The sequence below is a fragment of the Syzygium oleosum genome, unplaced genomic scaffold (genome assembly GCF_021117445.2).
Source record: "Syzygium oleosum isolate NSW1041296 unplaced genomic scaffold, Sole_v2.1 Sole_v2.20, whole genome shotgun sequence".
NCBI classification, from domain to species: domain Eukaryota; kingdom Viridiplantae; phylum Streptophyta; class Magnoliopsida; order Myrtales; family Myrtaceae; genus Syzygium; species Syzygium oleosum.
Window position 1 is genome coordinate 942,475 of NW_026607504.1, and position 26,709 is coordinate 969,183.

At 41.8% G+C, this 26,709-nt stretch overlaps 4 protein-coding genes across 9 annotated transcripts; 3 read left to right on the top strand and 1 right to left on the bottom strand.

The window, feature by feature from the left end:
• Positions 1-528: 528 nt before the first annotated feature.
• LOC115689035 (zinc finger protein 3-like) lies at positions 529-1,806 on the top strand. The gene has a single exon (XM_030614999.2). It carries the CDS (start codon positions 967-969, stop codon positions 1,633-1,635), a length of 669 nt encoding a protein of 222 aa, XP_030470859.1. The 5' UTR covers positions 529-966; the 3' UTR covers positions 1,636-1,806.
• Positions 1,807-3,579: 1,773 nt separating this feature from the next.
• LOC115689140 (uncharacterized) lies at positions 3,580-5,946 on the bottom strand. 6 transcript variants are annotated; one of them, XM_056320688.1, is made up of 6 exons: positions 5,767-5,910; positions 5,491-5,617; positions 5,141-5,427; positions 4,792-4,841; positions 4,645-4,697; positions 3,580-4,394 (listed from the first exon to the last, which is right to left on the bottom strand). In XM_056320688.1, exons 3-6 carry the CDS (start codon positions 5,389-5,391, stop codon positions 4,062-4,064), a joined length of 687 nt encoding a protein of 228 aa, XP_056176663.1. In that variant the 5' UTR covers positions 5,392-5,427; positions 5,491-5,617; positions 5,767-5,910; the 3' UTR covers positions 3,580-4,061. The 6 variants fall into 6 exon arrangements, with proteins under 6 accessions (XP_056176663.1, XP_030470989.1, XP_056176662.1 ...); XM_030615129.2 differs by lacking the exon at positions 5,491-5,617 and having other exon boundaries at positions 5,827-5,946; XM_056320687.1 differs by lacking the exon at positions 5,491-5,617 and having other exon boundaries at positions 5,767-5,909.
• Positions 5,947-12,746: 6,800 nt separating this feature from the next.
• LOC115689120 (protein RAE1) lies at positions 12,747-18,247 on the top strand. The gene is made up of 11 exons (XM_030615097.2): positions 12,747-12,943; positions 13,368-13,454; positions 13,575-13,652; positions 13,767-13,960; positions 14,491-14,632; positions 15,421-15,501; positions 15,854-15,982; positions 16,063-16,140; positions 16,760-16,831; positions 17,716-17,796; positions 17,903-18,247. The coding sequence occupies exons 1-11, from the start codon at positions 12,887-12,889 to the stop codon at positions 17,951-17,953; spliced, it is 1,050 nt and encodes a 349-aa protein (XP_030470957.1). The 5' UTR covers positions 12,747-12,886; the 3' UTR covers positions 17,954-18,247.
• A 1,853-nt stretch (positions 18,248-20,100) lies between these two features.
• Positions 20,101-26,497, top strand: LOC115689107 (ATPase 9, plasma membrane-type). Its single transcript, XM_030615076.2, has 15 exons — positions 20,101-20,477; positions 21,303-21,422; positions 21,517-21,615; positions 21,687-21,824; positions 21,923-22,237; positions 22,558-22,884; positions 23,087-23,206; positions 23,695-23,817; positions 23,969-24,073; positions 24,161-24,470; positions 24,669-25,183; positions 25,284-25,457; positions 25,537-25,716; positions 25,837-26,018; positions 26,109-26,497. The coding sequence occupies exons 1-15, from the start codon at positions 20,430-20,432 to the stop codon at positions 26,203-26,205; spliced, it is 2,853 nt and encodes a 950-aa protein (XP_030470936.1). The 5' UTR covers positions 20,101-20,429; the 3' UTR covers positions 26,206-26,497.
• The last annotated feature ends 212 nt before the right edge of the window (positions 26,498-26,709 follow it).

Consider the following 26,709-nt stretch of genomic DNA (forward strand, 5'->3'; position numbering starts at 1 on the left):
AGATCATTGTTATGCTCTCGGGGTCTATAATCTGCAATTGTAAAGCAACAATCATCAAAAAACCTAATCAGAAGCTTGACCAGCAGAACTTTTAGAATTAATAAGTTGACCCAAGAGATTGGCTATCTGCACAGACTGTGCTGACTGCTGAGACTTCAAAATGATGACACTATCTTGGTCCACAACTCATAAATGGTGATTATTTTATGAACAACAGCACCTATTTTAAACTATATTTGCGTAGGCACCCACTAACTTCTAGTGTGCACTGAAATACTATAGTGCAAAGTATGGACAAGTGATTGCTCCTACAATGAATGAACTCTTACGCAAGATAAGGACACGACCTTTTCTGTGAAGATATTGCATATCCTTCATTCGGGTGCCAAACTTTACAAAGCCACATCTTTTTTAAGATGAGTCTATTCCAAGACTCGCATAACTCCAAAAGCCAAAAAGGCGGATTTATTCGGTCTTGGTTTTAATGTTTGATGACGCAGCCACGGACATTCACAAAGGAGGACCGCAAAACACAAACACATGAATGGCAAGAAGACAGAGAGTTTGAGGCAGAGAGAAGAATAAATGTACACGTTTTTAGTGCATACAAGGATATGTGCCCGATATCGCTCATGAGTTTCAATCAAGAGTTTGTAACATCTCTCTCTCTCTCTCTCTCTCTCTCTCTCTCTTCCAAAAATGTCCTAGTCCTCGTATCCTAGTTTTTCTATATTAAGACCTTGTAACTGCAAAACAGGAGCAGTTCCTTCCATACATAGCTCAGAGCTTTTATCACTGGCCCATCAAAAAGCTTTTGAATTTGAATATATTTCTCTGCTACAAAAAGGTTATCTCCATGCCACATAACTAGTAAATTGCTTTTGCTAATTTCCTCCACACGTACCCTCCAAAGTGAGAGCAGGTCATTCAGAAAACCCAACATCAGCCTATATCATCTGAAGTTCAATGGAGGGGATGCAACAACTAGAGAAAGATTATCAGAGAGACAGAGAAAGCAAGAATTCCGCTCTTATCCTGGATCTAAGCCTCTCTAGGGAAGATTCCAGTCGCGGGTCGAATCCGGAACTGGATCTCATCCGAGGTTTCGACTCTGATTCACCTCGCAACTCTGAAGACACCCTTCAAGGTAGTGAAAACGAGCCAAGAGTGTTTTCATGCAACTATTGTCAGAGGAAATTTTACAGCTCTCAAGCACTCGGAGGACACCAGAATGCGCACAAGCGAGAGCGGACGCTAGCAAAGCGTCACCGAATCGGTGGCTTTGGTTATTCCAGCATGGCCTCCCTGCCTCTGCATGGCTCTTATAACAGATCTCTTGGCATTCAAGTGCATTCTATGATCCACAAGCCGTCTCACACTTACGGGCAAGACGGGTGGACTCGGCAATCACTGAATCAGCAGCCTGCAGTTGGAAAACTTGTGGTACAGGATTCTTTTCATGTGGGAATAACCACCACAGGATCATCATCAAATTCCGGGATCGGCAGATTCGATGGAGTCAGGAAGATTCCTTCTGCTGCTGAAGGGATGGGAGGATTCTGGTGGGGCAGTGTGAACCATTTGGATACCAAACAAGATGAAGTGCAGACCATTGACTTGTCCCTGAAACTCTGAGCTGCTTTTTCTCTTCCTTTTTTCCCCTTTTTTTGCCCTCTCCAAGCAAAAGTACTGGCATTATCTTACTTCTTCAGGCAAAGTTGGTTTATTTTGTTTTAGTTTTATCATTCTGTACATTCTTTTCTGAGTATAGACATAAATCACTGTGGGATAGACTAATTTCTAGTACGCTTCTACTGTCTCCTATAGGCTGGAAATCTGAGTTTCTCGATTCAGAATTAAGTTTTCTTAACAGTAGCCGATCAAGTGATAAGCACAAGACGAACAACTCAATTTTTAACAGCTACAGTACCGCTCACAATATTAAGAGATTTTCATGGATGATCGCTAGCTGTAAAAACTGGTTTAGACAACCAGTGCAAAGGGCATTTGTAAACATTGCATTCACCTGTTAAGACTTGAATTTTGCGGCTATTAAATTAGTGGAGGACACTAGTTGGAGTTTAAAAGGAGAGTGAGGGACAAAGAATAGAACGAGTCTTCCAGAACATTACATGCAACAAAAGTTTTTTAATTAAGAACAGAAAGCTTTTTTTCACATACATTGTTAGTTTCGGTCGGACCTGTTGGTCCACACTGGCAGGGGTGTAATCTGAAAGCATGTTCTTGTCATCTCTTGTTGTCATAAAACACTAAATCCGCAATGCTTTTCAAGAAAGAACATATTAGAGTTGGATGGTTGTGATTTGTCTGAATAGCATTACAGATACCCACTTACAGTTGATTATAGACCATTTTGGTTTGGTATGGCCATGTGAGATGAATGGCCCACAAAAGCTCTGATATCACATCATTTTCCATATACAAACTTTGGGTAAAATCTGCATATTCATTTGATTTCTCACCTAATAAGATTTCTTGACTGTGGCCATCAAAGCAGGAGGCCCACATCAAACCCTGTTGGGCACTAGTTATATCTTTTCATTAGTCATAATGCACCTCGGATTTTCCACAATCAAGAGTTAATGTGACAGGAACAGTCCCATCGTTATGACAGTTAATTGCCCCAATAATCCGACAATAGTGAGGACCATGATTGAGTTAGATGCAAGTCATAATGGAAAGTTACAAGTCGCGAATGCTCACCAAAGTTGGCATTTCAGGTGGAAAGTCCCTTTTTTCGTGTCAAAAATAGGAAGCGAATTATTTTGTAGTTAAAGCAAGAAACACCAAAAAAGTACTGCAAGTAGGAAGATGTCTGTGTTCAAAACGGAGTCATCATTGGCTGAGATTAGGTGGAAAGCTTTAGTGCAGAAAATGGTCCTCACTTTTGTAATATCATCCTAATACGTGTAATGGATTGTTAGTTTCTACAAGTTGGGCATTACTTCTTAAATTACTTGAGGGAGACTAATAATTACACATCGACTTTTTATATCCATGAATCAGATTGCTCGACCATGCCACTATAAATTATGTTTTAACACAAATGTATCAAACTGAAGGATCTTAAATTATTGGAGACCGGATTGCACACACGGTTTTCCCTCCCACATCTCCTTGTTTCTACTTTCAATTATCAACATTTCAGAGTGCGTGAAGAATCAAACTCATAAATGGATCAAACTGATCATTTAGTAGGACTGGAAGCACATATTCATCCATGCTTACTTCAATTGATAGTAAATTCCATTTAAAGAAACATATGGCAAGTTTTAATAGCAGCCTTTTTTGTGTGAGAGGAGGTGGCGTGTTTACTGCAACCATGAAGCACCAGGAAGCAACTAAAGTTTGCAAGGGTAACAAGTGATTAGACTTATATCACATTCAAAATGAGTAAGATTCTTCAGAACCTTGTAGATATGCATATTGCACAATGCAGCATTAGGGAACTAGTTACTCGATATCAAGCACAAATAGAATTACAAGGAATCGGGATCCATTCACAGAGGAGGCCACTTGACTTGTTCCTTTATTCACATTAACCTCTGCTCACCATCATTCTTCCATAAATCACCAGCCTTTCTTCATATACCATATATCATGACCAAAAAATATGAGTTTACCTTCAATGACTTCCTGATTTACACAGAAAACAAGACAACCCAGATCACAAAATAATAGCATTCCGCCAATTCAACCTAAAGGCTATTCAAATATTCTCATTAAATAAGTAAGAAGGACAGATGATGGACGAAAATTCCGAAATTTAGCCCATGGCACACGATCAACTCTTGATACTGTAAGTATAGGCTGCCAGACTAAACAACCGCTCAGATCAATAAGAAAACTATCTCTGTAGGCATGTCAGTTCCCCTGTCTGTACCTTTGTTAAGCAACTTTTGGACATGGATTTCTGTTAAGCCGGAGCATAATTTGCGCATCTGTTTCCAGAAAAAAGAAATCGGTCTTGGCAAAAACTTCATTCAAACTTAGCGTCACGGAAGTCTCATCCATTTTGGGTCTTAATTGGTCTGATCCTTTTAAGAAGAAACAGGAACTGAAGCTGAACCACCTCCCTCTTCTTTACCATCATTGATTTTAACCACAGGTTTTCCAGGTTCTGGTTCTGCGGTGCTGGGCTTGGCCGATGATTGAATTTCTTTCTTCATTGCATGCTCCTGCTTTGCAGGAGAGCTGCCACCTGATTGTTTCTTTGCTTCAACAACTATATCTTTCACAGCCTCTTCCAGCTTGTCGAGTCTCACTTTTACCTCAGAAAGCTCCTTTTCTGAATCCACTTTTGTTTCTTCTGGAGTGTCAATTTCCATCTCTTTCGATTTCTTTTCTTCTTCCAGCTTCTTCTGCTCCAGTTCCTGAGATAGTGACAAAAACAACAAAATGATATACCATAGGTATAGCAAAGATTAGGTTGCTGGAGATTCAAACTGAGCATATGAAAGAACAGATTCAACCCTTTAATTAGCCATCATCACACATGCAACACTCCGACGAGACACAAACCATCCTCCTTTTTTCTTTCACAAGTCAAACAGAAAGAAGCAGACTGAAAGTCTCCATGCACGTAATAAATTATTGACTGGCAAGAACTGCGGTGTGGCTTACAGCTTCCATTCTTCTTATTTCATATCGAGCATACTGGGCCACCAAGTAAACAGCTGTCACACAAACCATTTGCTTTAAGACAGGAGCACCAAACCAACAGGCAACATTGTAAATCTGAAATTCGATAGTTGGTAGACTTCGAAATACCCAGTGAAGGCATGCAGGCAAAGAAAAGCTGTACCAGATGGAAATCAATCCTGACCATGCAAAAAAGAAAGTTCGACATTAAGTGAGAAAAAAATAATAAAACTGGAAGAATTTGAAGTATTTCAAATTGCAGACCGAGTACATTTAAGCATTATGAAGATTCCTATAATATGCATTCCCAGTTTCATCTCACATACGATTCAAATTACACGTTGGCTTCAATAATTATGACAAGAACACAACCCGGGTTTAATATATCAAGAAAGAGCATCATAGTGTCTGGTGGAGCAATATAAGCGAGAAATGCATATTCCATAATCACGAAAAGGAACATCTAGACCTAACCTACCCGAACTTCTTTTTCTTCGGGGGACCAGTGAACAAGATCTTGGCAGCAGTCATGAAATCCAGCTTGTCCAGCTGCCTGTAGGCCTCGTTGTAAGTGCTGATGCTCGATTCAGAATTTCCGCCATTGCTAGAATTGGCGATGGAGGTGCTGGATTTACCGCCATTTTTGCTGCCGGAGCCGGAACACGATCTCACCCCTCCAAATCCGCATCTCCTGGCGAGATGAACCCAAGCTTTTTGGGCACAAAACATCACCACTAGCTATCCCCTCTCGCTTTGAACTACATTCTGCAAGAATCCAAAGGTACTCTAATTTCACTTTCTTCAAATTAAGGCACACCCAAGACATACCATTTGGTAAGGATTGAATGAAATAGCCCAGCAAAGCAAAAGAGGCGGCGAATTTTGCTTTCAGTACACTGCACCGGGGGCCATTTCGCAACTATGTCTACTGCAACTTCAAAGGCTATAAAATCCGCTAATGCTCCCAATCAACAACAAAGACCATCAAAACACATCCACGCCAAATCAGTCCCCGGTCCATCTCAAAAGTGGGAAACGCTCGGAGGTTTACCAAACATGAACAACAACCATTGTTCCGCAGGTTTACCAAACATGAACAACTACCATTTCACTTCCGAGTCACCAAAAAACCACGCGCAAACAATGACCGAGGTTGAAACCTACCAGGTCGCCGCGGAGCAAGGTCGACGGCGAGGTCGACGGCGATCGAGGGAAGCGAGTTCGAGGTGTCGCGCTGGGTGGTGGTGGCGGTGGTCGGTGGCGGAGTCGTCCGCTTGAGCGGCCGTGGGGGGGTTAAGCCTTTAAGGTATGCTGGAAGTTGGGCTTGTGATGGGCCGGATTCACAAATGAAAGCCTTTCCTACTTGCTAGGATTGTTTGAATAGAGGAAATCAGTTTGATCTCGATTTGATTTCAGGATTTAATTTCTTTTTTTTCAGGATCTAACTTACATGTGTAAAAATGTTTTTTTTTATTAGGAATGGCCATCGGACCGTGTCTGCCTGGGCCCTATGCAGGCTCGTGCCCGGCATGACCCCTCCGTTCCCGGGTCAATGCTCGAGTAGGCTTGGCCTAATCTAGGCTCGAAACATTTTCTCTGGTCAAGTCGGCTTATGTATAGATAGCTGGAAAAGTTCAGTTCGAGCATATTTAGGTTGCGAATGGTAACCATTCTGTTTCTCTATTTCTGTTCCAGAAATAGGTTTGGAACAGAAATCTGTTTGGTAACGAAATTCCAATTTCTATTTCTGGAATAAATTTTTGTTCCAGAAATAGGTTTGGAACAAAAATCAGAAGTTAAAATTTTTAGCTTCTCTATTTCTGGAACAGAAATGAGAAACAAATTTTTTTTATTCTTCTCATCACTTTCCCTCACTACTAGCCGGTCGCTCACCCACTGCCCATCGCCGGCCGCCGCCACCCGCCGATCGCCGCTACCCGTCGTTGGCCGCTGCCGCCGGCCACCGTCTCCTGCCGCCGCCTACCCTCCTCCCCCTACCGGCGGCCATACCACCAACCAGCATCTCCGGCCGCCACCCGCCTTCCACCCCCGGCCTCTCTCCTCTCGCCATCGCCGCCCACCTCCCATCGCCAGCCGCCTTCCACCGGCCACCATCTCCCACCACCGGTCGCCCTCCTCCCACCTAGAGGTGGCCACGGGCCGATTTTGGCCCGGAACCGGACCGGAACCGGCCCGGTCAAACCCGGGCCCGACCCGTTGACCGGGCCCGCGGTTCGAAACCGGAACCGGCCCGTGGCATACGGTCCCGGTTCCGGTTCCAGAAAAATTTGAACCGCCCCGAACCGTTGCGAAAAAAAAAAAAAAAAAAAAAAAAAGCCGCAGGCTACAAAGACACGGCCTGCGGGGGCTGCAGCCATGCCGCAACAACTGCAGTGCGGGAGAACTGGGACGGCCAACGGCCCAACCAAAAAAAAAAAAAAAATTTTATTTATCCGCAGCAGGGCCTGCAGACGTGCAGGCCCTGCTGCGGCCCGTTGGGGCAACGGCTACGCCCCAACGGGCGTTTTTATAATAAAATAAAATAAAAAACACATAACCGTTGCAATTTTCTTTTTTTTAATTCTAAATTTTCTTTTATTTTTTTTCTATAAATTCTCTCAAATTCTCACAATACACACACAATTCTCTCAAATTCTCTCCAATTCTCTTCTCTCAAGTCTCAAATTTTCTCAATACTCGAAATTCTCTCAAATTCTCTGAAATTCTCTCAATTTTCTCAATCCACGCAATTCTTTCTTAATTCTCCCAATTAATCCGCTCAATTCTCTCAATCCATTCGAAAAATGGCAAGTGGAAGTCGAGTGCCAACTGGCAAAGGTAAGAATATCGCGACGGAATCCCATCATTCTTTTGATCCTCGTGAATATGCAGATTTTCAAGATGATGAAATCAACATTTTTCACGATGTGGAGCGCGTCCCGACGCAAGAAAGTTTTCATCCTCCTGCTGAAATATCTACAACAAAGGAAGCGGAACGGGAATTTACATCCGACATTTGGAATCACTTCACGAAAATGGAAAGGTTTGATATCAGTCAAAAAAGGTATGATATAATTTGTAAATATTGTGGAAAAATATATAAATATACAGGTGGACAAGGATATGGAACATTTAAACGACATCTTATGAGCAAACATCCAACCGAAACGGGAATCGATATCGGGCAACAACAAATTTCCGGGTACGTCAATCCTAACACTTCCCCTTTATTTCGTTTTAATGAAAAAACTTATAAGGAAGAATTAGGCAAATTTATTTCCATTGAGCATTTAGCATTTAATTTTGGAGAAAGATTTGGTTTTAATGAATTTGTACAAAAAGCATGTGCTCCACAAGCAAAACGTGTTTCTAGAAATACAACTAAACGAGTAATTAAAGATCTTTACAAAAATGGAAAAAATGATTTACAAAATTTTTTTATGCAATTTAATGGATGCGTGCATATAGGTAGTGATATTTGGAGTGATCATTGGCAAAATCATTCTTACATGGGCATAGCATGTCATTGGATAGATGACGAGTGGACTATTCAAAAAAGAGTTATTGCATTTAGAGTTTTCGATGATCATCATACGGCAAATAATATTTATAGACTAATTAGGCAAGTTTTAGAAGAATATTATTTGCTTAACAAAAATTTTTCAATTGGTTTTGATAATACCGCAGCAAATACCGCTTCAATTGCCGAGTTAGAAAATATTTGTAAACCCGCTTTTGGCGGAAATTTTTTTCACATTAGATGTGCTTGTCATGTTTTAAATTTATGTGTACAAGATGGTTTGAAAACTCTTGATATTTTTCTTCAACCAATAAAAACGGCGATTCAACTTTTATGGAAACATCCCAAAAAAATGAAAGAATGGGGTAGATTTTGTAGAGATAATGGCAAAAAGCCAAAAAGATTTCCAAGAGATGTTCCAACTCGTTGGAATTCTACTTTCCACTTGCTTAGTGAATCTTTAGCATATAAAGATTTATTATGTGCATTCATTTCTAATAATATACCTGAGATTAATTTATACCCACAGGAGTGGCATATTTGCCAAAAAATTTTAGATCTTTTAAAGGTTTTTAATGATGCAACTTATACTTTGTCTGGTGTTTATTATCCTACTACACATTTATTTTTAGTAGAGTGTACTAATATTGTCGGAACTTTTGATGAATATGAAAATGATGTTGAATTACAACATACTATAGTTGCAATGAAAATGAAATGGCTTCATTATTATAGTGAAATTCCCATGATTTATTTAGTTGCTTGTGTTTTTTATCCGCGTTGCAAATTGGATGGCTTAAATGATTTTTTGCGTGCGTATTATCAATGTTTACATTATGATGTGACAAATGTTACAACCATAGTACGTGAGGTTAAAAACGTAGTAATAGAATTATATAATGAATTTTATACTAAATATAATTTAGGTGATATTAGATCTTCTCAATCTACGGAGATACAAAATGACAGTACAGGTAAAATTAGTAGAGGGTACCAACTTTTATTACATAGACAAAAAAAACAAAAGGGAGTAATAGGAAATATTTCTGAATTAGAGAGTTATCTAACCATTTTATTTGAGTTTACTGAGCCGAAGGTGGTACAGATTTTTTTTATTTTGGATTGGTGGAAGAGGCACGCAAGCCAATACCCAATCCTTTATCTTATTGCAAAACAGATTTTTTCAACCCCTTGTTCCATAGTTGCGGTCGAACAAGCATTCAGTGCCGGAGGTAATATTTTGAACGAACATCGTTCAAGATTATATCCAGAATCAGTGGAGATGCAAGCTTGTGTTGCTGATTGGACGAAGGCTCAATACCGGCAACAAGAGATAGATCGGAATAATGAATCCGAATTCTTTAACGACGGAGATACTACCGCTACCACTATCGGTACTGGAACGGGTAGTGACGATTGAGGGTAAAAGAACTATTGGAGTTGGCAAATATTTCGGAAACTCTTGTTTCTCATACCGGGTACGCCCACATGAGCTTAGGGAAACCGAAATATAATCCGACGATATGTGACCTCCGGTCCCTCGCGCACGGAATGCTTAGGTTTTGGGATAATTTTAGGGTATATATATTGTACTCCTTTTTTTAAGATCGTTGTAACGAATTGTAATGTGCTTAATGATAATTTATTAAGTTGAAGCCCTCTCTTTCTCTCTTGTCTTTTTGTCCCCAAATTTGAGTACAATTTACATTTTAATCACAATTTATATTAAATAATGTTCTATCACAAGAATAGTATTTTTTTTATTTTCATTTCTGTTTTTCCTTTTCTGTTTTTCTTCTTTTTCTTTTCCTTTTCCTTTTCTGTTTTTCCTTTTTCTCTTTTGTCTTTTTTCCTTGTTTCTGTTTTTTAAAATTATAATTTATATTTTAATTTTTTTTCTTCCTCTGCGGCCGCCGGCCGGCCATGGCTGGGGCCGGCGCAGAGGTCGCCGGCGTCGGGCGAGGGCGGCCCTCGCCGGGCCGGGCGAGGCCGGCCGCCCGGACGCCGACGAGGCGAGGCTCGGCCTCGCCGCAACCGGCGAGGCTCGACCTCGCCGGCGCCGGCGAGGCCGGCCTCGCCGGGCCGGGCGAGGCCGGCCTCGCCCGATGCCGGCAAGGCTCGGCCCGCTCGCAACCGGGCGAGGCTCGACCTCGCCGGCATCGGGCGACGCCGGCCCTCTGGCGAGTGGCGAAGCTCGATGTCGCCGGCGTCGGGCGAGGCCGGCGACCTCCGCGCCGGCCCCGGCTATGGCCGGCCGCGGAGGAAGAAAAAAAAAAGAAAAGAAAAAGGAAAAGAAAAAAAACAGAAAAAAATAGGAACCGGAACCGCCAGAGGCGGTTCCGGTTCCGGTTCACACTTGGCCACGAACCGGAACCGGTCGGTTCCGAACCGTGGCCACCTCTACTCCCACCGCCGTCCACCGGCCACCGTCTCCCGCCGCCGGTCGCCCTCTTTTGGCTGCCACCCACCTCCCATCGCCGGCCACCGTTGGCCGCCGCCCGCCATCCATCGGCCACCATCTCCCACCGTCGGCCAACGTCCTCCTGCCGTCGCCCGCCTCCCACCACCGGCCACCGTCTCTCGCCGCCACCCGCCCTCCTCCCGCCACCATCCACCGCTCGTCGACCACCCAAGAAGAAGAAATTTTGTGTCGTTATCAAACAAATTTCTGTTTCTGGAACAGAAATTTTGTGTCGTTATCAAACGTGTTTTTTTATTAAGAAACTCCTCCAGGAACAGAAATTAAAAAATCAATTGCGAATGGTAACCATTCTATTTCAGAAATCAATTTCTTGCCAGAAATTGATTTTTTAATTTCTGTTCCTGGAGGAGTTTTTTAATAAAAAAACGCGTTTGATAACGACACAAAATTTCTGTTCCAGAAACAGAAATTTGTTTGATAACGGCACAAAATTTCTTCTTCTCGGGTGGTCGACGAGCGGTGGATGGTGGCGGGAGGAGGGCGGGTGGCGGCGGGAGACGGTGGCCGGTGGTGGGAGGCGGGCGGCGGCGGGAGGACGGTGGCCGACGGTGGGAGATGGTGGCCGATGGATGGCGGGCGGCGGCCAACGGTGGCCGGCGATGGGAGGTGGGTGGCAGCCAAAAGAGGGCGACCGGCGGCGGGAGACGGTGGCCGGTGGACGGCGGTGGAAGGAGGGCAACCGGTGGTAGGAGATGGTGGCCGGTGGAAGGCGGCTGGCGGTGGGAGGTGGGCGGCGATGGCGAGAGGAGAGAGGCCGGGGGTGGGAGGCGGGTGGCGGCCGGAGATGCTGGTTGGTGGTACGGCCGCCGGTAGGGGGAGGAGGGTAGGCGGCGGCAGGAGACGGTGGCCGGCGGCAGCGGCCAACAACGGGTAGCGGCGATCGGCGGGTGGCGGCGGCCGGCGATAGGCAGTGGGTGAGCGACCGGCTAGTAGTGAGGGAAAGTGATGAGAAGAACAAAAAAATTTTGTTTCTCATTTCTGTTCCAGAAATAGAGAAGTTAAAAATTTTAACTTCTGATTTTTGTTCAAAACCTATTTCTGGAACAAAAATTTGTTCCAGAAATAGAAATTGGAATTTCGTTACCAAACAGATTTCTGTTGCAAACCTATTTCTGGAACAGAAATAGAGAAACAGAATGGTTACCATTCGCAGCCTTAGTGTTCATGCTCAAGCCCGACTTTTCTTAGAATAATTTTTTCGAAAATACTATTTAATGATTACGAATTTCAAGACTCAAACACGCAATTTTCAAACGATTAATTTAAAATTACATAATAAGTTATTGCATTAAAGAGATGAAAACTTTGAACCGAATGAGGTCACTTTGGATCTCAATATCCATAGCATGTCATGTTTGAACTCATTTTTCCTAGTATTTTACCCACAAAACCGGATAATTTTTTGGAACTTTGGAAGTCTAATTATTAATTTCAACATGTCTAGAATTTTATTAAGATTTTCAATGAAGAGATTATTTAATTATTTAATTGTTGCACATGATATTTAAACGTACTTCTAATTTCTAAAAATGTACGCCCCTTCATACTTTCGGAACCATTTAGACATCCTATTTTCAGTTATTCCACCCATTTAACCATATGGATGGACTTTATTTTAAAAATTATGGATACTAATTAGCATCGTCGAGATTTCGGTGGGGCACACTATATATTGATTCAGGATCTATTTCCACTCGTACATCTCTAGGTTAGATCAATCGTCAAAATCAATCGCACAAGTATAATCAAGATAACACATTGGATCATTACACATTAATCGATCGACTACCATATCGATCGATGCATTTTAAAAAAGGGCGAGTGAAAAAGTTGAGGCGAACCCTATATTTAACGTCTTGAAAAATCATTAAGTGCGTCTAACAAGAATTTCCAAATGTAAAATAAAAATTAAGCAACCAGTAAGAATAGAATTGAATCATTTATTTTTTTGTCGGTCAAGAAATAATATTGGCAGTTTATATATTACGAAAATATAAATAGTTTCCACGATGACTTTATAGAAAACTGAATTTTCAGAGCATCGTAATTCCGATCAAAGCCTCACTTTCACGCGAGATGAGCGTCGTCACAACCACGCTACGCTCAAAAAGCGCCTTATAAATAAGCTCGCCCCTCCAAGCCCGAACTTGAAATATTTTTCCCTCTTCCGAGAAAGTTTCGCCGCGAAGCCGCGACCGTGCCCGCCCTCCGCCGCCGCCGCAATGGCCGGTTTCGGAGCAGCTCCTGCCGGGAACCATAACCCTAACAAGTCTTTCGAGGTATCTGTCCTTCGTTGTCGTTACGATGTCTGTGGTTTTTTTCGCTGCATTGTCCGGAGTTAGAGATGGGCGTTAGACCAGAACGACGATGATCGATCGGTGTCGAGCTGGAGAACTAGCGTGTTATTCGTGCGTGCTTGCCGTGTTTTTTTCCGCGACTCCTTGGATGCTCGAATAAGTTCGGTTTAGCTCGGATTGCTCGCGGTGTTTTTTGGATTTCTATTAGCGAGCTGCGATTCGTAGGTGTACGTTTGGTGAATTCTGCGTTATACGTGTGGGTAATCAGGTGGGGGAAGTAATTGAGTGCCTGGTTTTGGTGATTTGATTGTTGTTTTGTGGATTTTCAATTAGTTCTGATCGGACGGTTGGTTGGAGACGTAGTTTGATGCTTTCGGCTAAGCTCTTTCGAATGTGACAATGTCAGGTGATTCAACCTCCCAGTGATTCCGTTTCGAGCCTCAGTTTCAGCCCGAGGACCAACCACTTGGTTGCTACTTCGTGGGATAATCAGGTTCGCACAGCTCAGTTTGTACTTGCTGAAACCTTACAGGCGAAAATCAATTGCCGCGTTCCAGCTTTTTGTTGACGCCCATTTGTTTTTTTCCTGTTGATGTCTCGAAAATCTTTGTAGGTACGGTGCTGGGAACTTACGAGGAACGGGGCTTCTGTAACTAGTGTGCCCAAGGCGTCGATGTCACATGACCAACCGGTGATTGTCTAACTTTGGTTTCCTATTAAAAGGATTTGTCTGAGTTTTGGTTTTCCATGAGCTAATATTTATTCATATATGCTCTCTGGGAAATATCTCCGTTCCGTTTAAAAGGTACTTTGTTCAGCTTGGAAGGATGATGGAACGACCGTATTTTCTGGAGGCTGTGATAAACAAGCAAAAATGTGGTCTTTAATGTCTGGAGGTCAGCCAGTGACAGTTGCCATGCATGATGCACCCATTAAGGAGATTGCTTGGATCCCTGAGATGAATGTCTTAGTTACGGGAAGCTGGGACAAGACCTTGAAGTACGAGTTATTTTGCTTTTCATCTGTGCGCATGGCATAGGAGTATTATATCACAATCTGTTGCACTTTAACTGTCAATTTAATTGACGTACATTAGGTGGTACAAGTATCAGCGGTGGTGCAGCAATCAAATCTTGCTCATAATTCCTATGTTTGCAATTCTAGCATAGAATTGTAGCGCATGGATGGAGCAGCACTATCTCATGACTGAGCCGATGCTGCATTATATAGTTGCTTTGATCTTTTAATTTTCTGCTGCTATAGTGGGAATATTATGTTGAGACTCGCATTGGTCATGCTCTTCTGTCTTTGTTGTATCAATTCTGGTTGTTAATGACCTTACATTATTTGCATGAAGATGTGTGCATATAATTATTCAAACAATGTACCATGAGGATAGGACTGGCAATGTTTCTTCCCTGTTGATCCATGATGTCCGCAGCCTGATGTTATTTTTTGGAGAAATTTCTTGATGCAAATTGTTTCAATACTGATGAAAAATTTCTTTATATCGTTATGACATAATTAAGGTACTGGGACACAAGGCAGTCAAATCCAGTACACACTCAACAGCTCCCAGAACGCTGCTATGCACTTACAGTGAGACATCCCCTGATGGTTGTTGGCACTGCAGATAGGAATCTCGTTGTCTTTAATCTGCAGAATCCTCAGGTAAAACCTTCTTGATTCTTCATCTAATTGAATATTCTCATTTCTTTTAACATGTTTGTTCCCATGGAATTTGACTTGGAAATGCAATTGTTATCCTCCATAGGTGGCCGCTTATGTGTTTTAAGCTACAGTTCAGGACAATATTGGTCCCCTTTTTATGGGATACGATTTTGATGTGCATGAGAAAGACATTGGATGCTTGTTTGCATCATTTTCTGCTAATTGTGTGCCCAGAAATTATGTAACCTTGACAGCCACTTTACCTGTCGACTAAAACGGAAGAGCAATAGGATACTTTGCACATCCATTGTACTTGTACGCTGATAAAGGTCTTGGAGATGGTTCTTGCTTACGTTGATCTTAGACTCAAGATAATGGATATTAGGCAAAGTTTTCCTCCACTAGCTAGACCTATTTCCCAGGGAGACTAAAGCAACTAATTAATTTAATCTGTTCATAGGGCTCTCGATTGAAGTACATATACATCACTTAGCACATGACAATGCAATTTTACTCCGCACATAAGATGGCAGTTAGCTTTTTCTACCCAGGATTATTTTTCATGACAATGGCCTATTTGCCTGTTGTTGCACACAACTTTTCTCTATTTTCTTTAATGGTCTGAATTTGCTAATGGCAGTTATAAAACAAATTTTTTTCCTTCAAGAAGAGATAGAAAGGAAGTCATCTTTCATATTTACTCACAGTTAATAATTTTACCTCAATGTTCCAATACTACTGGAATGAGTTTCAAGTTATCAAAGTTTTACCGTTGGAAATGATAACAGGCTGAGTTCAAGAGAATTACTTCACCCCTAAAGTACCAGACAAGATGTGTTGCAGCTTTCCCTGACCAGCAAGGTTTCCTGGTAAGTATTTAGTTGCAGCTAGATTATCATGTATATGATGTGCATCATTTTCTGCTATTCATTTTCTCAATAAAATATGACTTATATTGATGAGAATATGTACTTAGAGAGAATAAGCACAGCACGGTTGAATACGTTGACATGATGAGAACGAAAAGATGGTCAATTGCTTCTAAACCTTATATTGTGATATAATTCAGTTTAAACCTTGCTTGTCATCCTTTTTCGATGATTAAGTATATTGGTCTTTGTCACTCATGGCATTTTTATATTCTTTATCTTGTACTATATTCTTATTGCGGTCCTTTAACTTTTTGCTCTAATGGTAATGGTAAAATTCTGTTAACTCTAGGTCGGATCCATCGAGGGGAGGGTTGGTGTTCATCACCTGGATGATTCCCAGATCAGTAAAAACTTCACATTTAAGTGTCATAGAGATAACAACGACATTTATTCAGTCAACTCCTTGAATTTCCATCCAGTAAGTCAATCTTCGGTAATCCATATTGGCAATCTCATCCAGATAGTCATTATTCATCTAGTCTTACTTTCTTACTTCAGGTGTATCATACCTTTGCCACTGCTGGATCTGATGGTGCTTTTAACTTTTGGGACAAGGATAGCAAACAAAGACTTAAGGTCTCTCTCTCTCTCTCTCTCTCTCTCTCTCTCTCTCTCTCTCTCTCTCTCTCTCTCTCTCTCTCTCTCTGTGGTTGTTGAGTTTGACGAGTATTGCTGTATTTCGTTTTTTTTTCCTGAATACATCATAAGGACCATCGGCTGGTTAAATGATGGTAAGGTCCCAGGTTGACATGGTTTAGGATATCTTAGTATAAGGTTTTCAGCACCTTCATAAACCGAGAATACTTTTTGGGTGGTCTTAGGGCTCTCGACCTGTCTCTCGTGCTATCATTCTGGTTACCCATAATGTATTGAGTAGATCATCTTCATTTCCTTTCCTTTTAGGCCTTAGGGAGACTTTGCTTACGTTAGACATGACCATGTTTGTAGAGTCTAAATGAAATATATTTGAGTCATCTTAATTCATCTAAATACTCATTTTATCTTTTGCAAACCTCTGTTGTTCATGATTTCCCTCTGAAGCTGTCACTTCAAGGGTGAAGGTATCCAATTAAGTAATTTTCAAAAGCGTACAAAAAGTACTTTTTTTTTTGTCAGAATAGACAAAGTACTTGATGACGCTCTCGTTTGGATTAGACTGGTAATTATTTCAGAACTACTTTGGTGCAATTCTCAGGCAATGTCAAGATGCAGCCAACCAATACCTTGTAGCGCCTTCAATAATGACGGCACAATATATGCATATTCGGTGAGTCTCTTTTCACCTTGTAGATAGATTCCTAGTCCATCCTGTTTCTGTAATCAATTTTATCTTCAGAAGAGAGATGCATAGTGAAGGAGGCAATCATACCACTTCCTCGTATGAACATATCAAGAGATGTTCTTATGTGCATGTGTAAATACATCCAATGTTTGACTGTGCTGAAAGAGATGTCGTTGTTATATACTTGGTATTTGCCAACTCCGTCTCACAACATATCAATATAGACTAAAACTAGGGTAGATTCACTTCACTATTTTAGTGTAGATTAACTTCACTTCACTTCATACTCGACTCGTTTAGCCACCACCCCCTCTTTCAGTTTCTTATTGCATACCCACTTTGCTTTTAGAATGGGCTCAAGCTCATGGTGTTTCTGGTTATTCTCTTGGTTGCCTATGATTGGACTTTCTCAATTGCCAAATCTTCTCATATAAATTGAGACGAATATGGAGGAAGCAAGCCTTTGTGATAATATTGCTTTATCCTAAAGAGGTCTGTGGAATATTGAATAATTTGATCATAAAGACATTTCTGTGCTTGTACAGGTTGTTCAGTTAGAGTTTGCTAGAAAACATTAAACTTGTTCTCTAGTTGTATGGCATCTACCTATGTGGCTCCTTCAGCCTTCTGCTCATACTAGCCCCTTCTCTCTCTCTCTCTCTCTCTCAAGTCAAATGTATACTGTTTGATTTAGAATTTGTACAGTGACCCCAACTACATATTTTGAATATGTCATGATGTGATCTGCACGCATGGCCAGGCAGTGCTCTCCTTTTGGTTTTTCTTATGTATGCAAGAGGACTATGATTGTATCAAGGACAATTAGGGATCTGACTAGCACTGAAATTTGTGGTTCAACTTGCATCTAGGTCTGTTACGACTGGAGCAAGGGGGCAGAAAATCACAATCCTGCTACAGCAAAGACCTATATCTTCTTGCACTCACCACAGGTATTTTTATCTTCCTTTCCATTGACTGCTCTTTTAGCTGTACTTAGAAGTGCCTGAATGGGTGGATTACTTATAAGTGGCTACATGCATCTTGATTGGATTGCAGGAAGCAGAGGTCAAAGCAAAGCCTCGGGTTGGAACATCTAACCGGAAGTGAAGCTGCTGATTAGTTTAAAATAGGAAGTTTGAGGAAATTGTGGCAGTGAAGAAAATGGTGCTATTCATTTATCAGAAATTGTAGGATAGGAATGGTCCTTTCCTCTCATTGTGGTTTTTTCAGTCATAGTCATCCATTGTTGATATGTTTTTTTGTCATTTTCATGTACTAGTAACTTCTGCTGTCTCTGATAGGCTAAGTTCTATTCCCTGTATGGGGTGGCGCTTATTTCAGTATTGTTTTTGTCAGGTCATGTCTATCACCTTGATGTTTAAAGGATGAATACATTTCGTACTTCTCAGGAACACAAACAAAATGTTTGCAAGTATCATCAGAAATAATAGATGTCTAGAGCATGACTTGCTCACCATTGCATGAATTGCGTTTGTCCCTCAACATACGGAGTACCAATACTTATCCCCGAACTTCCTTTTTCAGCTAGTGGCCAATAATAACATGCCTTTGATTACTGCTTTTACTGTGATCATAGTTAATAATATTTGCTAATGTACAATATCCCATGAATCATCATCAAGTAGCCAAGCTCGAGAAATTGTCGGTTGAGCTTGAAAGGTACATGAAAGGTAGATGCTGTAAAAAATGCAGTCAGTCTTGAGCTCACCTGTTTTATGTTGGCTGTAGTTTCCCCGCACCATTTTGAGAAACTGTTCTATTGATAGGTCCCTGTAGACTGGGATTTTGAGTTTCAATTGGTTAAAACAGCATGCCAAGGGTACTAATTTTCAATCTATTTTACTGAGATTGGCTTAGAATATTAGCATCTATTACATTTGAGGTCCAGGAATGAGGTTCTCCACAATCAAAGCTTTGCCTAATGTGTGATTATGCTTGCTGTAAAACACAGCATCGAAGGTACGGCCATTATTGTGGATTTTCTTGCATTGCTCAAGATGGTATATTGCTTTCAGATGTTCTTAATCCAGTACGATGGTTTTCTCGCTGTGCTGATCGTGTATTGGGCTTGTAGTCACGGCTCATGTACGGCCTTGTTGTTCTTCTGGTTTTCTGCAATTGTTCCTCTGCTGCTTTCCAAGACGTTTGAGGGTTGTAATCCGTGTTGACCTTGGTGGGAAATAGAAAGCTTCACTTTACCCATAAGAACAATCTCGAGAAAGCTGTCCATTGAAGCTCGAAAGTGACTCGAAAGGCAGACATGATGCAACATGTTTTGCTTAGTCGAATGTTCATGCAGGAGCATGGTCGCATTGGCCTTTTTGCTTGGTAATGTTGGTCCCACAAACGATATAACACGGAAAAATATGACCTAGTCACACGCTTCACGAAGGGAACCAGTCGTGTGCACAGTAATTGTCACGAAAATCAACATGGCATTTCGACCATTCACTTCACTATTTTGATACCTATATAAGAGAGAGTACGTGGGTAGGTTTTATTGAATGATTATTAAGAAAATAGTATCAGATATATATGGTCAAAAGAGATATTAAAAATCATAGTAAATATCCTGAGTATCTCTAGGAAATATCTTTAACATAACTCCAAACGAGAGAATTTGAGTAAAGAAAATCCACGAAAATAACACTAATTAGATGAACCAAATCTCCGATTATCTTTCCTAAGTAACGTATCCATACTTCCTTTACTTACCCAAATCCAACTTTTGAATATCAGATCTAGGATCCGATTGTAATCGCAACTCCATTAATATTTGAACAGAGAAGATCTCTCTTTCCAGTAAAATCAAATATGACCCAAAAAAAAAAGTAAAATAAAAAATAAATAATCTCTCGTGACGCAGGCAGGAAGAGAGAGAAGAGATTAAACGAGAAGCCACGTCAGCCAATAGGTAGGGTCATTCCTTGATTTGCTCTTTCACGTCTACCTCGCTCGTGCATGTGGTTTCTCTCAATTCACGAACTCGCTCGGCGCACTCGTCTCTCCGCTCCGCTCACGGCTCCCCCCCCGCCGGATCGCCCTCCACTCACCGCCCTCCACGCAAGCCACCGGGGCCCGCGGCCCCGATACGTGGCGCATCTCGATTGGACCTTCAGCCGCGGATACCAACCCGCCCCGGTGAGAGAGGAAGAGGACTTTGGCCCTTCGAAACCGAACGACCTGGGCTAAGCAGCTCACAAAAGTCCCGCTCGTTCGCTCAATTGGAGTTTTCCCATAAAAAGACGGAATCAGAGTTTGTTATGAGAGAGAGAGAGAGAGAGAGAGAGAGAGAGAGAACACTTCAAGAGAGAGAAGGCGAAACAACTCGCCACTGTGCTCTGCTGCTCAGAAGACGAAGAAGAAGAAGGATACAAACAGACGAGTTTCGCCTAGCTCATCGCACGGTCGCGTTCCTTCCGTTCCCGAGTAGATTTTCGGGTAAAAGAGTGCTTTAGGATCGATCGGTTTCGGGATACTTAGAAGCGGATTCGTCGCCGGTGCGGGATCGGAGCCGCGGTGTTAGAAAAGCGTCGGGATCAGCTTTCGTTTTGGCGGAGCGATGGCGGGAAACAGCCTGGAAGAGATCAGGAACGAAAACATCGACCTCGTACGTTCGCTTGTCCTCCTCCTCCTCCTCCTTTAGTATTGGTCACTGGTCCTTCGTTGTACGGTTCCTGCTTTAGCGATCGCCTCTTTGCTTTGCGGTGTTACAGATTGTTCCGTGTCTGAATCTGCGCGTGCATTCGCTTGGGATTTAAATTTCAGCCTTTACGTATTCAGCATTCCTCTTCTGTGGCTTCAGTTTAGCGTTCTTGGATCAACGTTTGGCTGCTTTTTTTATGTTGTGTGTTTTCGCGATTCTCTTAGGCTTCTGCTAGATTGTCCCGGTGTATAATGCAGCCAGTGAAATTCATGTCGATATATTTTTTCGCTAAACTTCATCCACCGCTTCCTGAGCAATGCGTTCAGTGGGAAGCACCATCTTTGCCTCGTACAAATTTGATTGTGCGAACTGCATGGGGATCAACGTTTCAGTCGCTTTATTTTAACTATACGTTCACGAGAATCTTTGACCAGTTTGTTTTGATTCAGTCCCTCCAATGTATTCAGCTTAGCATTATGTTCCCACATGATTGGTTTATATGTGTGCGCCTTCTGTCAGATATTTGAATTGGATTGTCTTAGATCTCTACTTTTCACATCAGAAAAGTACACCTCATTACCATCCAATGAAATTAGCTTCTTACCATGCAATGCCTAGTGGCATCTTTTTTATTGCAAGAGTTGGACATGAATCTGTGCTAAGGATTACACCTTGAAGAGTGAACGTTTAAAGTAGTGTTTGGTTAAAGGATCATGAATCTGAATAGAGTAATTTCCGTAGTAAATTTCTGAATATTTTACTGGATACTGTCTATATTATTCTTCCCAGGAGCGCATACCAGTCGATGAAGTTTTTGAACAACTGAAATGCTCAAGAGAGGGTCTGTCCACTGAGGAAGCGCAGAGGAGGCTCCCACTTTTCGGTCCAAACAAGCTAGAAGAGAAGAAGGCATTGCATCTTACATCTTCTCCCCTTTGAAATATTATTATTTCTTTTGTCAGAAAACGACTAACTTGACTAATTGTTTTTCCACCTGAAACAGGAAAGTAAGGTCCTGAAATTCTTGGGATTTATGTGGAATCCACTTTCTTGGGTCATGGAGATGGCTGCCATCATGGCTATTGCTTTGGCTAATGGAGGGGTAGTTATCAGTGCCGTCATCTATCCGTCCTAAATTCTATGCAAATTGTGACTGAAGTTGATCTCATGCAGGGACGACCACCAGACTGGCAGGATTTTACGGGCATACTAGCCTTGCTTATCATCAATTCTACTATCAGCTTTATTGAGGAAAATAATGCAGGAAATGCGGCAGCAGCACTAATGGCAGGCTTAGCACCCAAAACAAAGGTCGCTCACTTATAAGTTGCACATGACATTTTTCAGTGACCACAAATGTATCAGAGAGCATACCGAAACTGAATGTTTTTGTTTGCTTTACTTTGAAGGTTCTTAGAGATGGAAAATGGAGCGAGCAAGAAGCAGCAATTTTGGTTCCTGGAGATGTGATCAGTATTAAGCTTGGAGATATTATTCCAGCAGATGCTCGCCTTTTGGAGGGTGACCCTCTTAAAATTGATCAGTCTGCTCTAACTGGTGAATCCCTGCCTGTAACCAAGAATCCTGGAGATGAAGTTTTCTCTGGCTCAACCTGCAAGCAAGGGGAAATAGAGGCGGTTGTCATTGCTACTGGGGTTCGTACCTTCTTCGGCAAGGCTGCTCACCTTGTTGACAGCACCAACCAAGTGGGGCACTTCCAAAAGGTACTTGTTTTTATGTCTTGATTAAGCTTGCAGCTATGATTAAAACATGATAAATATTAAAGTAGAATGACCGTGCCAAAATGAGTGTGAAGGGATTGCACAAAATGTTGCAAATTTTATCAAAGTAATGTGCTCTTTGCTACATTATCGTTTTTTTTTTTTATGGTGTTACTAAATCTTGATGATGACGATGATGATGATACACTCTGGGGGCAAATTACTGACTGCAGCATTATATTTGGGAATGACCAATTGGGAACGACATTCTTTTTGAAATTTTCCAAGTCTGATGTGTAATCAATGGTGACAATTTAAACCAGGTACTGACTGCCATCGGGAACTTCTGCATATGTTCAATTGCCGTGGGAATGATAGTAGAGATAATAGTCATGTACCCAATTCAGCGCCGAAAGTACAGGGATGGTATTGACAATCTGTTGGTTCTCCTTATTGGAGGAATTCCTATTGCCATGCCAACAGTCTTGTCAGTGACGATGGCGATTGGATCCCACCGGCTGTCTCAACAAGGTGCGATCACCAAGAGGATGACAGCTATCGAAGAGATGGCTGGGATGGATGTCCTTTGCAGTGACAAGACTGGGACTCTTACACTCAACAAGCTTACGGTAGACAAGAACCTGATTGAGGTTAGTACTGGAAACACTGAAGTTTTGATAATAGAACAACAGTGTCCAAAAATCCGATATTTAGTACCTCACGGTTCAAAAGCAGTCTTTAAGCATCTGACAAAGCCAAAAACAAATGGGAAAATAGGTTTGAGATACTAAGATAATCCCGAAGTATTGTTACTTTACATGCTGGTAATGGTTATGAAAAATCAACCGTCAGGTATTTGCAAAGGATGTAGACAAGGACGGCGTAATATTGCTCGGCGCTAGAGCTTCTCGGGTTGAGAATCAGGATGCAATTGATGCCTGTATTGTTGGAATGTTAGCTGATCCGAAGGAGGTATTTAACTTTATGAATATAAATTTGTCAAACTTTGCTCTGCATTGCTCAAGCTCATCGGACAATGTCGGTTTTCTGTCATCATTTCAATGATCTTCCGTCACATGGCCTAGATCTACTGTTCCAGGAGCATCATGTGATTTTCTCATTGTATGCATTTTCAAAACCCCAAAAAGAGCAAAAAGAAAATGAAAAAAAATTCAAAGATTTAGTGTATTTTATGAACATAGTGAGGGAAACAGAAGTTTCAGTGACGTGCCTGACTATATTGAGTTTTGAGTTATTGAACCAACATAATATTTTGGGCAATAGTCAACCGGATACACAAGTACCCCATTTTTTAGAGGATTTTATCTCGGTTTTAATAATACGCGTAGCGAAGATTACTTTCCTCGTTCCAAGATTACTGAAGTGCTTCCAAGTATCTTTTCTAATTTTGACATGACATAACTGCTCTTGTTGGCCATGAATGCTCGTACTCGACACAGGCTAGAGCTGATATCACCGAGGTCCATTTCTTACCTTTTAATCCTGTGGACAAGCGAACAGCTATAACATACGTGGACTCCAATGGTAACTGGCATCGAGTCAGCAAAGGTGCACCAGAGCAGGTAAACTTTTTGCTAGTTAGGCATCTTTCTTGTTCTGGACCAAATTCGTATCTAGGCTTTTTATTGCTCTGTTCTTCCAACTATACATAGTTTTTTCCGGTGACTTTCTTTGCATATTCATTGTTTAAACTAGTTTTTAAATATCTACCAGATCGTTGAGCTCTGCAAGGTTAGGGAAGATGTGAAGAGAAAAGTCCATGATATCATTGATAAGTTTGCTGACCGCGGTCTTCGCTCCCTAGCAGTTGCCAAACAAGTGAGCCACAATTTTACCAAAGAGTTAGGCTTGATTACTATGGACATCAATGAATAACTTCATGGTGATAATGTTTTTTGCCCGCAGACTGTGCAAGAGAAAACCAAGGATAGTGCTGGAGAACCCTGGCAATTTGTAGGTCTGTTACCTCTTTTCGATCCCCCAAGGCATGATAGTGCAGAGACCATCAGGCGAGCACTTAACCTTGGAGTCAACGTCAAGATGATTACTGGAGACCAGTTAGCGATAGGCAAGGAGACAGGTCGCCGCCTAGGAATGGGGACTAACATGTATCCCTCCTCCTCACTCCTAGGCCAGCACAAGGATGAATCAATTGATGCCCTCCCTGTTGATGAGCTAATTGAGAAAGCTGATGGCTTCGCCGGTGTCTTTCCTGGTATGAACTTGTCACATAGCACCTACTTTGGCCTAATAGACTTATAATGAAAATATGATGATTTATATGATATGTCGCACGCATAGCCATAGTCTTCCAACTTGCAAGTGATCTTACATGCAAGTTCTTATTTCCTTTGATGTAACTTTGCTATCGAAGTGGCTGAAAGATACTAAATGTCATGTGCCAAACAAACAGAGCATAAGTACGAGATTGTGAGGAGGCTACAAGAAAGGAAGCACATATGCGGGATGACTGGTGATGGCGTGAATGATGCACCAGCTTTAAAGAAGGCAGATATTGGAATTGCTGTCGCTGATGCAACTGATGCTGCCCGAGGTGCATCTGACATAGTACTCACCGAGCCAGGGCTGAGTGTGATTGTCAGTGCTGTCTTAACAAGCAGAGCGATCTTCCAGAGAATGAAAAACTACACCATTTATGCAGTCTCGATTACAATTCGTATTGTGCTGGGTTTTCTGTTGCTTGCTCTTATATGGAAGTATGATTTTTCACCTTTCATGGTGTTAATCATTGCCATATTGAATGATGGAACTATCATGACCATCTCTAAAGATAGGGTGAAGCCATCTCCTGTACCTGACTCCTGGAAGCTCAGGGAGATTTTTGCTACTGGCATTGTCCTTGGAACCTACTTAGCTGTCATGACTGTTGTTTTCTTCTGGGCTGCACATAAAACTGACTTCTTCTCGGTAAGCTTATATTTTAAATCAAAAGGATAATTATCAAAATAGTCCTCCTTGGCCTTTCTCCTTTATGAATAAAGTTTTAACTCATTACCTGACTTCACAGAACAAATTTGGAGTGAGGTCAATTAGGGACAATCCCCACGAGCTTACAGCAGCTGTCTACCTCCAAGTGAGTATCGTGAGCCAGGCACTCATCTTTGTTACTCGATCTCGCAGCTGGTCATACATTGAACGCCCAGGTCTCCTGCTTATGTCTGCCTTCATTGTTGCACAGCTGGTAAGGAATGAAAACTTGATGTTGATAACAGATATTTTATCATTGAACAGACTCTTTGATCTGGTTTATGCTTTATCAGATTGCAACTCTCCTAGCCGTCTATGCAAAATGGGGTTTTGCAAGAGTACACGGGATCGGCTGGGGATGGGCTGGTGTTATATGGCTGTACAGCATTATCTTTTATATCCCTCTAGATATTCTCAAGTTCATCATCCGCTACGCACTGAGCGGCAGGGCTTGGACTATTTTACAGAATAAGGTACCTATCCATCAAGCTTTTCTCTTATGAGAAGGAAGTTGGTGAACTTCACACATTATGCCTCTCTTGCAGTCTGTCATTTGTAGCTTGCTTGTCACTGCATAAATTTTTCCCTTGCAGACGGCTTTCACAACTAAGAAGGATTATGGAAAAGAAGAGAGAGAGGCTCAATGGGCAAGGGATCAACGCACGCTACACGGCCTCCAGCCACCCGAAACATCTGAAGTTTTTAAGGATAAAAACAACTATGCAGAGCTGTCCGAAATTGCTGAACAGGCTAAAAAACGTGCTGAGGTTGCAAGGTACAGACCTGAAGGAACAAATTACATCAAAACTTGACATTTTTTGCCAGAAATCCTGATTTTTTTTTTTCTGTTTCTATACTTCCCCAGGTTAAGAGAGCTTCATACCCTCAAGGGGCATGTTGAATCAGTGGTCAAACTTAAGGGGCTTGACATCGAGACAATTCAACAGCATTACACCGTTTGATTGACGCCGGCTAAGATGTAGCTGATGACTGCATTTTTTATAGGCATTGGCCATAGAGATAGAAAGAGGAACTATATTGATGGCACTATTTTCATTCTGTTTTTTCATTAGAAGCCATTGGGGAATAATACATCAAGAAATTGCCACAGGCAATCATGAGTAGAACAATGGAGAGAACTATAATGTTCTGTCAGTATGGAGTGCCAATATATTTGCCTCTAATCGATGTATGCTTGTTAGCTCCGTAGTTATACAGTATCCATCAATAGGGTATCCAAGCGTTTCCTTAGCAGGAGCTACTGATTTTGTGGTGTTTTCTTACATGTGGAGTGCAGAAGTGTCTCGAGAAAGTTCAACCATTGAGAAGTACTGTGATAAAATCGAAAACAAACCCTTTGGCTTCTTTCACTTGCTCCTCCAAGGAGAAGTCATGGCTAGCTCTGTCAGCAACATCGCTCACAATGCATCCCCCAAAGCAGTGTTAATTTCGTAAACCTTTTGTTG